We start from the raw sequence: 12,726 nt of genomic DNA, 5'->3' as shown, positions 1-12,726 counted from the left end.
AGATGTAGTGAGACTAACCTGCTACTTAATTAGGAAAAGTGTCATTTCATGGTACAAGAGAGCATAGTCTTGGGACACCAGGTATCAAGCAAGGGAATCGAGGTGGATCGTGCTAAAGTTGATGTGATAGCAAAGCTTCCACCCCCACATCAGTCAAGGCAATTAGGAGCTTCCTCGGGCATGCCGGTTTCTACCGTCGATTTATAAAAGACTTCTCAAAAATTGCCAACCCTCTCTGTAAGTTGTTAGAAAAATATCACCCTTTCATGTTTTCTGATGATTGCAGGGTAGCATTCGAGAAGTTGAAAAAGAGTCTAGTCACAACACCCATCATTATTGCCCCTGACTGGAGCAACCATTCGAACTCATATGTGATGCCAGTGGCTATGCAGTGGGGCCAGTGTTGGGACAGCAAAAAGACAAGCTAATGCACCCAATTTACTATGCTAGTAGAACGTTGAGTGGAGCCCAGCTGAACTACACTGTGACTGAAAAGGAGATGATGGCTGTGGTGTTCGCATTCGACAAGTTCAGATCATACCTGATTGACTCTAAGGTAATTGTATATACTGATCATGCTGCTCTCAGGTACTTGATTGAAAATAAGGAGTCCAAACCATGCCTGATTTGTTGGGTGCTGCTGCTGCAAGAGTTCGACCTAGAGATTTGTGACTGTTAGGGCACAGAAAACCAAGTCGTTGATCATCTATCGCGACTTGAAGGAGCTGAAAACTCAGTTGAGGAAGAGGATATTCTTGAAACCTTTCCAGATGAGCAGCTACTCGCCACAAGCCTTGAGGAAGTGTCATGGTATGCAGACTTTGCAAATTACCTGGCAAGCGGTATAGTTCCCTATAACCTCTCCTCTGTGCAAAAGAAAAAGTTTTGTCGTGATTGCCGCATGTATTACTGGGATGAACCTTATCTGTTTAGAATATGTGTTGACAATATGATCCGGAGGTGTGTCCCCGAGATAGAACAATCTTCTGTTTTGCAAGCATGTCATGCATTGGCATATGGCGGACATTTTGGAGGAGTTAGGACAGCAGCAAAAGTTCTAGAAGTCGGGTTTTACTGGCAAACAGTGTTTAAGGATGCACATCAATGGGTGAAGGTCTGTGATGAATGTCAATGAACTAGGAACATTTCACGTCGCCATGAGATGCCCATGAACCCAATTCAAGAGGTTGAAGTGATCGATGTATGGGGGATAGACTTCATGGGACCCTTTGTCAGCTCTTTTGGCAATAAGTACATACTTGTTGTTGTAAATTACGTGTCCAAATGGGTGGAAGCTGCAACACTACCCACCAATGATGCAAGAGTGGTGGTGGGATTTTTGAAAAAGAATATATTCACCCATTTCGGGACCCCGAGATCTATTATCATGACGGAGGCAGTCACTTCTGCAATCGAGCCTTCGAGAAATTGCTAGAAAAGTACGATGTGCACCATAAGTTGGCCACCCCATATCATCCTTAAACTAGTGGATAGGTCGAAGTGTCGAATAGAGAGATAAAGAGTGTGCTAACCAAGACTGTGAACGCCACAAGAATTGATTGGGCGAAAAAGCTAGATGATGCACTCTGGGCCTACAGAACCGCTTTCAAAACACCATTTGGTATGTCACCATATAAGTTGGTGTTCGGAAAGGCCTGTCACTTGACGGTAGAACTAGAACATAAAGCTTGGTGGGCAATGAAACAACTAAATCTAGACATGGAAGCTAGGGGAACTAATAGTCACAAAATTACATAAGCTAGACGAGTTCCGATTTCTTACTTTTGAGAGCACGAGGTTATATAAGGAAAGAATGAAGAGGTTGCATGACAAGAACATTGTTGAGCGAAATTTCAATCCCGGAGACATGGTGTTGCTTTATAACTCAAGATTAAGGCTATTTCCGGATAAACTCAAGTCACAATGGTCTGGACCATTTCGAGTGGTCAAAGTGTTCCCTTTAGGTGCTATAGAGATTGCCTCAGAAAATGATTCCCACAAATTTAGAGTCAATGGGAAAAGATTGAAACTATATGTGGGAATGGATGAACCCAAGGAAGTGTCAGTGATCTATCTGACTGAACCTCAGAGGTCGAGCAAGCCTTAAATGCGCTCATCTGAATCGTGTCGCGACGTTAAATCAGGCGCTGCATGGGAGGCAACACATGATCTCTTTTGTTTCTTTTCTTTTCTTTGATGAAACTAACATTCTTATAAAAAAAAGCTCGTGACCGCGACCGCGGTAAATGAAGAATATTCTGCTTTTGGAGTGCTCGATCCACCGCGACCGCGGTGGGACCGCGGTGAAATACAAACATTCTGTTTCACACACTCCCCCACACCGCGGCCACGGTCGACCACAGTAATTTGCGACAGGTTTGTCGCCCAGGTAAGTCACGATTTAAAAAGATTTTTTTATTTATTTTCTTTTCTTCTCCTCTTAAACACTAAAAAACCACCCGCCCATCCTCACTTTCCCCATTATTCTCTCTCTATACAAGCCCTAAATTAACATCTCTCTCTCTTTCATCTTCTTCTTCTCTCCAAGCCCTAACACATTCTTCTCACACACACACACACTTTTACAAGACCCAATCTTTCATCAATCTCAATTTCTGCAAGCCCAGGTATGTTAAGCTTCTCCTCTCCCTTCTTGTGATTCTCTATTTTGCATTTTTCATGTTTGAAGTGTGTAGTATTTATAATTAGATTTTGCTTTTGATTTTCTTTTATGTTTTTTAGTGGGTTATGTGCATAATGTTGTAGAGAAGAGTGTGGTTTTGTTGTGTAAAATTAATTGTGATGGGGTGGAATGGTAAGTGAGAATGGTTGATTTGGGGGGATGAGTTTATGCTTCCGTAGGGCTAGGTGTGTTAGATTAGAGACCATGCTTAGAAGGTGTTTGTGAAATTGCCCCAATGGAGTTGTAATGGCCAATGTGACCATGGTGGTGGTGAAGTCTGAGTAACCACCCAGGGTTCACACAACTCAAACCCTCACTAATAGGAGCCTCTATTTTTGGCAGGTACAATGCATCAATCCAGGAAGAAACGTACCACAGGGTCCTCCGCTAGTGGACCTAGCAGTTCTTCTAGAGCTCGGGATCAAGCTAGTGTGGAACAATTTGACCACACTAGGTTTGTTTCCAAAGCAGCTCAGGACAGGCTTAATGCCAAGGCATCCAAAAAACTGTTACCTGAAGTACACATTGACCGGCAAGCCTTGCAAGCGAAATGCCCAAGTATCTTTGCAGAGTTGAGGAGGTGTCAGTTGGGCATCTTCTTTGATGAATCGGAGGAGGCAAATGTACTGATGGTAAAGGAGTTTTACGCAAACTGCCTAGAGCATGTTGATAGGGTGGTCACAGTACGAAACACCCGGGTGAATACGTCCCTTGAGGCCATCCACCGAGTGTACCGGCTGCCGGTATTCACTAGGGATATAGATTATTACCAAGCTACTCACCGCCCAACTATCTGGTGGGCACCGATTCTTGAAGCAATATGTGTGGCTGACAGGGAGCCAATATGGATAAAGCACCGAATTACACTGAACTCCCAGTCTCTCAATTGGGAAGCTAAGTGTTGGCTCACAATTATCAATAGCTGTTTGCTGCCCTCCAGCAACACTACCAATGTCAATAGGCCAAGAGTAGCGGCTATCTATTGTTTTATGACCCACCATGATTTTGATGTGGCCAAGCTCCTTCATGATGAGATGTTTATTCGCTCCCTAGAAGTACTCAAAGGGTTTTACTTCCCCTCTCTGGTTACCAAGTTGTGCCGTGTTGCATGAGTTCCTGAAAATTCCATAGTATATGGGAAGTTGCAATTGAAAGCCCCATTCCGGGCTAGCAAAATCATAGTTGGGAGAGAGTTGGTATTGGTGGTTAATGATACTGATGAGGATGCTAAGGACGCTGCTGACCCACCACAGCCAAGTGCTGATGAGGTAGGCCCATTACAAGCCCGCCGAAGTACCCCTACATGACAGCCCTGGAGCAAGAAATGGCTGGCCTCCGCACTTCGGTCACTAACCTGGGTACTAGAGTTGACAATTTGACTACTCAACATGCTAGGTCGGAGAAAAAGATCATGGGCTGGCTCCGAGCACTAGGACGAGTGTGTCACCTTGATCCTAGCACCGTCTCTTATCAGGATTGAGCACAGGGAAGTCCCCTTACTTTGATTTATAATCTTTGACATGGGGACATACCAAAACTTTAAGTGTGGGGTGGGTGATGGCTGTTGTTGTATAATTGTATAAATTTGTATGGTGTTGTTTTTGTTTGGTATTGTTGGTTTATGTTAGTTAACGTCGACTTGGCCCGAAGACGGACACCTCTCGACGGGTCTCTTGAGAGATTTAAGTCGAACAAAAAAACAAAAGATTTTCGTTTGTTAGGCAGTGTATCAACTCCCCCTTGGTTTTTTTTTAAACCACGGTTCTTTTCCAAGGGTTTCTATTTGAACCGGGTGTAGTTAATTTTTTTATTTTTAGTTTAGGAAGTCTTTGGAGATAAACAAAAATGGAAATAGGGACCCTTAACTCTATGGTACATTGAATAAAGACAACTTTAGTGTCACTAATGCTCTTTAGTTGACTCAAAGAAGGCCTTAAATTGTGTGTTCCTGAATGGTTCGAGTACTTAGAACAGAGTGTTTGATGATCCTAACTGAATTGAGTCATGTGCCATGTGTGAGTGAGGCTTTCTGTATTCTGTGTTAACATTCAATGCCTAGAACTTGCCCTGTGTGTGTACAAAGTGAAATGGTAGTCTCGTTTGGTCTGGAAAGTGATATAGACATTTCTTTGCTTAACCTTTCTATGTATGCTTGCTCCCAACTAATTGTATATACCTTAGTCAACCCCGTTGAGCTTGTAAGCATGTTTCCTTGGCAACCACATTACAAGCCTAACTCGAGTTTAAATAGCCTATCTTGTTGAACCCTATCACCTCTTAGAAGCACTTAAAGTATCATGGATATGGAAAAATACAAGTGTGGGGTGATTGGTTGGGTTGTTAAATAGAATTAAGGGGACATGAAAAGAAAAAGTGCACTGGTTGATAAACAATATTATAGGCCACCAGAAAAAGAAAACAAAAAAAAGAAATCTCAAATTGGTGGTAGCTATTAAAAGAAAAAGTGTGCTTGATAAGGGGTTAACACAATAATATAATGGTGGAATGAAGGTATGACAAAGTTAAGAGCTTAAAAGTACACAATGTAGTGGAGTGCTTAGGGAGGTGTAGTCACTATACCCATATGTATCCTACCCGTCCCGCACCAACATTACAACCAAATAAAGTCCTATTTGATTCTAGATCGAATGAGCTCGAGTAGTCGAGTATTACACCACGGGCAAGCCTATGGTGCGCTGTTTGTGGCATAAGAAGTTGTTTCTGAGGGTGAGTAAAATGTTGTATTCGAGTTCCTCAGTATGTGGTTTGTAAATGATATAAGTCTCTTTTGTAGTGAGTAGGCACATGATTCATGAAGGGAAAGTAAGTATGGACCTCTGACTGAGAGTAGGAGAGCTGTTTAGGGGTATTGCGTGGCTAGAAAGGAGTCCACTCTTGAGGCGAGGAAGTTGCGCTGAAGTAGTCTACCCGTGTGAAGTATTCTTGGTATAAAGAGTAGGGGAGGTATACTGTGATGATTAGGCTTATAAAGTGTGGTTTGTTGCTAGAGGACTAGCAACAGTTTGAGTGTGAGGTATTGATAGTAGGCTATATAGATGCTATTTACACTCTAAATGAACCATATTTTATTGTTGTTTTAAATACAAAATGATAACAAAATACTCTAATTGGTGTTCTTTTGCTTTGCAGGAACTCATCCAAATTAGGAAGAGACTATGGAGTGTTTTAGAGTCAATAATGTGGATATAAGGCCAATCAAGAAAAACCCAAACGAAAATAAGTAAGAATGAGGCAAAGGATGACTGGACAAGGGGCCACCGCGACCGCGGTCGACCACGGCTGGAACGCGGTAGGCCAAACGAGTGAGGCAGAATGGATGCATTTCACCGAGGTGACGCCGTATCCTGCCGCGGTCGACTGTGTAATCTCCTAGAAATTTGGGGACTAAAGTGTAAATAAGGGAAAACGTATCGTAACCCTTTATAAACTCAACAAACTCGCCCAAGAAAAGGTGAAGCATGTTTTTAGACTGAATTGGAGGCAAGAACATATGTGAGAAGATCAAGCCACCATTAGACTTTTTCAATCTTCTTCTTGTTATCATTACTAGCAAATTATGAATACTTCTATGTTTTTATCTTGCTTTGCTATGAGTAGCTAATTATTTAGTCTAGAGTTTTGATGGAACCTGTTGAGGGATGAACTTCTTGTTGTGTTAATATAGTTTGCCTAGTTTAATCTCTATTTGTTCAACTACGTTCTTGTTGTAGTCAATTGACAGGATCCTCAATTAGCTGTGTCTATTTAATATGTATTATTTGAGAGAGAGTGCATATTTAGGTATTTGTTGAACAACACCACTGCCAAAGTATATGAGGAATTAATAACCTAGGGTTTAAAGATGGGATTAGGGATAACGAAATCTTGAGTGCGATCTAAGTGAGCTATAAGAAAAGTCAGCTAGCGTAACTCGGGAGAGTGTATCTAGTAAATTGTCGTAATTACTCGGGAGAGATTTACGGTAGTAAGAGTGCTCATAATTGATTGAAACGATTAGGCAAGTCTATGCGAAACATAACAGGAAGAGATTTCATACTAGAAGCTAAATAAAAATTTCTACTAAATATCACCAATTGTTATTCAAAATATCTGAAAGTTGATTACGAAGAATTCAGTGAGTCCGACAAAAGTAATTGGTAAGTTAATTCCTTGTGGATTCGACTCTGGGCTAAATACTCAGATTATATTTATAACGACTGCGTGTCCTTTTTATAAGGCATAGTTGGGTGTGATCAAAAGTCACGAAAGATGTTACTATGGCATGTGATTTGACATTTTGGGCATACATCTTATACCAGGAAATACCGTAACTATTCTTCTATGGTTCCTGTTAGTAGTTATTGACTGACTCGCCGAGTTGTTTATGATATTTTTATCTGTTATGCTTCAAACTGCTTTTACTGTTAATCAAATGTACATGTTATAGCAATAAGCATCTTTTAACTAAAAACCTCGTCACTACTTCGACAAAGTTAGACAAAATACTTACTAGTACATGTGGTCGGTTATATTGATACTGCAAGATTTTGGAGCGGAGCTGCTGGTGACGTCGGGTGCTGATTCGGAAGATGTTCGTGCGTCTGGATATAACTGCCACTTGTCTTTGGTAGTTTAGATTATTGTTAATCTGTTTATGTAACCTTCAAACATAATGTGTATTTATTTGTATCAGTTTTGAAATTCCAAATCATAGAAGCTCGTGATTCGTATTACCAGGTCTTGATAAACTTGTAAAGGTTCAGTTAGCTATTTTCTAATTTCTTATTATTTCAGTCGTATTGTATTTTTCGTATTAGTTGTCTTATCTAACGGGTTGAGTTAGATGTCAGGGTCGCGACTGACCTTCTACATTCTCTCATTTAATCTAGACGATTGTTGTTTGTACTTTTGTCGAGTGTAATCATTGTTACATGCGAATAGTCTGTTTAATTATAAATCTATGTATTAAAATAAAAATAATAGTTTGAATAGTAGTGCTAATAATCTACGCCGTTTTATCATGAATCTACGCATTAGAACAAAAAGAAAGACATAAATAATGCGATTGAACCTTCAGAACCTACAGTAGGAGCTTAATTTATTGCCTATATATTCAGCTTAATGCTGTATTTTGTCCCGGGCCCGGGCCTTAGTGGGCCTAACGGGCCGGGCCTCGCGGTCCCGGGCTTCGTGGTCCCGGGCTCTGGCGGTCCCGGGCCTGGCGGTCCCGGTCTTCGTGGGCCTAATGGGTGGAACCGGCCCGTGACGGGCCTAAGCCCACATGGTCCTGTGCTTAACGGGCCGGGCTCGTGGGCTTCGCGGGCCTAGCGGGCTTTTTTTTTTTTTTTTAAGACAATTTCTTGTAGTATCATGGCTATATTAATATGTAGTATATATGTATATCTAATTATTAAAGTGCTTGACGAAAAAGAAAATAACAAAACAATAGTAAAACACTAAATTGTCATGCATAAATATCACTTCTTGAAGTATATTATATTGTATCTTATGTATATATATTCTCTTATATATTTTCTTTTAGTATATGTATTGTATCTTATGTATATATATTCGCATAATAATATATTTTCTTGTAGTATATATATTGTATATTATGTATATATTGTAGCATAATATATTTTCTTGTAGTATATTATATTGTATCTTATGTATATATATTCTCTTATATATTTTCTTGTAGTATATATATTGTATCTTATGTATATATTGTATCTTATAAATATATTTTCTTGTAGTATATATATTGTATATTATGTATATATTGTAGCATATAAATAATTCTAAGTATAGACAAAGAAATATTGCGAAAAGAAGCTCATGGGTAGAAGCAATAAATTTTATTACCAAAAAATGACATATCTTTCTTAGTCATCCTTCCCCCAATGGAATGAGCACAACAAGGTACTAATACCACCATTAGAAGGAAAAAAACTAAGGAAGATGTGCCAAAATACAAGTTACATATTATTCTATGTATTATCTCTAACAAATCTCATAAATCCTTCAAGGTTCGGAGGAGGTTGCGTTGGTGGTGGTGGAAAAGAAGCTTGTTCATCACCACTTCCGGGCGAAGCCGAATCCTCCGTAAGTTCCGCTATCATTTCTTCATAAGCTTCATCTATCGCCGGTTGTGCTTCTGCAATTCCAAAGTTTCTTCTTTCCGAGCGGATCCAATCTCTAAACAATACTGATTTTTCCAAGCTATCCCTCATAGACGCTCTATGATCACCTATTTGCAGTCTTGCTTGACTGAAAGCGCTCTCTGATGCAACAGTTGAAGCTTGAATTGATAAAATATCCCGAGCCATCCTTGCAAGAACAGGAAAATGTTTTTCCCTTGCCTTCCACCATTCCAAATATCTGCAACAGTGTTAGCTATAAATTTACCTGTGTGACGCGAATTAATTATTCTATATGCAATTATGCGTTTTTGCATTATCCATTCTTCATCTATCCAATGACTTGTAACAGTTAGGTAATCACAATCATTACCACTTCTACCAATATCAGTAGTAATAGAAATCCGATTAGGTATATGAGTAAATAAATAACGCAAATATTGTTCATATTCATGTTTGAATTTATAAATATCACTCTTAACTGTTGCGCGAGGCCAACCTTTATAAGTAGGATTAAACACTCTTCTAATATAATGAACCCAATTAGGATTAGAAGCAAAAGTATAAGGTAAGCACATAACAGTAATCATCTTTGCTAATTCTTCACGATCTCTATTTGGATCGTAATATAAAATACCTCCAGTGACAGTGTTAATTCCTGGTTGAACTAGATTTGAACCTGTACTAGGGTTAATCGCAGAATCTACACTTGTCCCCTCTAGATGCGCTTTCATTTGAAAAAATCTAGCCTTATCTCTAGGGTGTGTTTTTATGTGCCTAGTCAAACTACCTGTGCCGCTACGGTCTCCTACATATTTATGCGACATTAATTTCCCACAAGTTTTACACTTAGCCTTATTTTTTTCTCTTACTTGAGTAAAAAAATTCCAAACTAATGATGTTTCTAAGCGTTTAGCAGGTTCTCTATTAAAAGTAGGAGTTTCTACAGGTGGGTCGACCGGTGCATCACTTGGGTTATTAAGAGGACTAGTAGGTGTATCATCTAAATCCGGTGCTTGAGTTTCATCATCATCCTCATTTTCCTCATTATTTTCTAAGATGGTTTCATTAGGATAAAGAGCATTCATAATTTCATCATCTAATCTATCACCTGGTGCAACATTATGATAAAATTCACTATCGGTAAATTGAAAACAAGGGTGATCACTATCAAGAATTACGGAAGGAGGAGGACGTCTAGGTTGGCGACTACTTTCAACTTGCTTATCTTTTCTAGGTCGGGGAGCCGGGGGAAGGGTAGTTGGTTGGCCACTACTTTCACCGGTTTTATCTTTTCCTTTACCAAACATTTTTTTCAAAGTAAATGCCATATTAATTATAATTATGCAAACTAAACCACACAAAAATATATTCTAAAAACGTAAGAGTTGAAACGAGTTTACCGGATTGCCGAACAACTTCTTGAAAATTGAAAATCGTTGAACACTTGAAAACTTCAATTCAACAACTTCACAATTTTTCACGAAATTTCAACAATAAATTAAGTAATTGTAGTAGAGAGATTGAGAGAGATTGAGAGATATTGAGAGATATTGATGAATTGGTGAATAAAAATGAAAGAATGAGGGGGTATTTATAGTTGAGAAATGGGGAAAAGTGTAATTATATAAAGTTTGGGGTTAAAATAAAGTTTGGGGGCCAAATGGCCATTTTTTTAACTTAAAAAACGGTCATATTTTCAGCCCAAACGGCTACATTTTAAATATGGCCGTTTGATTTTTTTTTTTTTTTTTTGAAAAATAGCCGTTGGGCCCGCCAGGACCGGCCCAGGCCCGCCTGCCGGTCCCGGGCCAAACGGTCCCGGGCTCGTGGGCTCAACCATGGAGACCAGCCCGTGACGGGCTCAGAGGCCCACCAAAACCGGCCCACCCAGGACCGGCCCACCAGGCCCACCAGGCCCGTTAGGACCGCGGGCCCGGTCCGGTCCGGTTCAGGCCCGGCCCACCGAGCAGCATTAATTCAGCTACAAGAACTTGGACTAGTGTGGTAGCGATCTATTCAGGGACTGAACAAGGTTTAATAAGCAATACTAAATCCCATCTAACTCCTCTTTATAATTATTTATAGGTTCCATTATTCGCTAATTGAAAAGATAGTCAGAGTATACCGCCGGGCTCCTTGACGTACGTACTTTGAAGATCCATGCTTTTATCGCCTATATTTCTTCTATCTTGTTAAATCTGTAATATTCATAGGGTGTGCTCTCGGGACAATTCAAGATTTTACTTTTTCGAATCGGAGTTCCAATTACTTTTGCCAAATCTTTAAGAAAATCTTTCACACGTTCGATAAAAGCCTGAATTCAGATACAGAAAAGTTTTGCACTTCTATATATTGTAAGAAATTGCACTCTATATATTGATGGCAATCGAAGAAAAAAAAAAACTGGACACTAGTAGCATTTCACTTGCATTTTAAACAAGAGATAGAACACCTACACATTTAGTTTCATCATATTCCATAAAACATAGAAATAGAAAATATAAAGAAGACAAAGGGAAAGAAAAACCACTCTTAGATCTCTACCATCTTTATTACTGTCATACCACCAAGCATCAAAACAGAGCATTTTTATAATCACAAAACAGAGTAACAAAATCTTATGCAATTTTAACCTCGATAGTTTTGGGTTTCTTAGGCTCAGGAGGAGGCAACTTCTGGACAGTCACAGTCAAAACTCCATCTTGACAAACAGCAGAGATCGCATCAGTATTCGCATTCTCCAACAGCGTAAACTTCCTCATGAATTTTCCAACCCTTCTCTCCATTCTGATATACTTAGCCCCTTCTTTCTCTTCTTCCCTCTTTCTTTCTCCACTTATCAGCAGCACATTGTCGTCTTCCACTTGCACATTAATATCTCCAGATTTCAACCCTGGCATGTCCACAACGAAAACGTAGGAATTGGGATACTCTTTCACGTCGGCTGGTGTTGCAGCCATGGCCTTAGCGTCACGTACATAGTTCCTCGATGGGGCGTTGACGGACTTGTCGGAATCGTCACCGGCTGTGTCCATGAGGTGGTGGATAGTGTGGAACAGTGGAGTGTCGATACCCATTAGCCTGAAATCCATCCTCCTCCTCTTAGGTTAGCTGAGTGAGTTCTATTTGTAGATATTATGAGATTTTGGGTTTGGTGTATTTCAGTTGGTTTTTCGCTTTGGATTGCGGAGAATGTTGCAGGATTATATAGTGTAAACATAGAAGCTTCTAGATGGGAATGGAAGCAGAAGGTGACATATTTCTAGGAGCTTCTGTTCCTTATATTGTCCATGTTCTACAATTGTCTAGAATTTTGTCGATTCTTCGCACGTAAGATATGGTCCCTCACTTTCCTTTTTTATTTGGTGGTCTTAGGTGTGGTCCCCTATAATTGTATATTACTCCTAGTAGATATTTGGCAGATATGTTTCCAACTTTTTTACACATTCCTCTATGTTTGACAAAAGAGAAACATTCGTCTTTGTATCCTTGACCATACTTTTATTAGATCAATTAGTATCATATGAATTCCTTCTTTTCTATATCTGACAAGTTAAGAGCCTCTTTGGGCATATGAATTTTTTTCCTTTTTTTTGGAAAAAATTTCTATTTTTTTTTAAATCAACGTTTGTTCGTAAAATTTTCAATTTTCACTTAAAGATATATTTTGGAATTTTTCAAAAATTTGAAAAATTTCAAAAAGCTGTTTTTTAAAATTTTCACTCAGATAACTCGCAAACCTTCAAAAACAATCCAAAATTATATTCATGTCCAAACACAACTGTAATTTTCAAATACCATTTTCATTTGAATTTATTTTCACTTTTTTTTTTGAAATTTTACAATTCTTATGTCCAATCGTCCCATTAAATGAGAATTTCATTTGACCCATGAAATGCA

General features: G+C 39.3%; 1 protein-coding gene across 1 annotated transcript; it reads right to left on the bottom strand.

The window, feature by feature from the left end:
* Positions 1–11,219: 11,219 nt before the first annotated feature.
* On the bottom strand, positions 11,220–12,014 carry LOC104234814 (17.3 kDa class II heat shock protein-like). The gene has a single exon (XM_009788451.2). It carries the CDS (start codon positions 11,916–11,918, stop codon positions 11,445–11,447), a length of 474 nt encoding a protein of 157 aa, XP_009786753.1. The 5' UTR covers positions 11,919–12,014; the 3' UTR covers positions 11,220–11,444.
* Positions 12,015–12,726: the final 712 nt, after the last annotated feature.

Source organism: Nicotiana sylvestris, chromosome 8 (genome assembly GCF_000393655.2).
Source record: "Nicotiana sylvestris chromosome 8, ASM39365v2, whole genome shotgun sequence".
NCBI lineage: Eukaryota > Viridiplantae > Streptophyta > Magnoliopsida > Solanales > Solanaceae > Nicotiana > Nicotiana sylvestris.
This window is presented reverse-complemented; position numbering and strand designations above follow the sequence as displayed.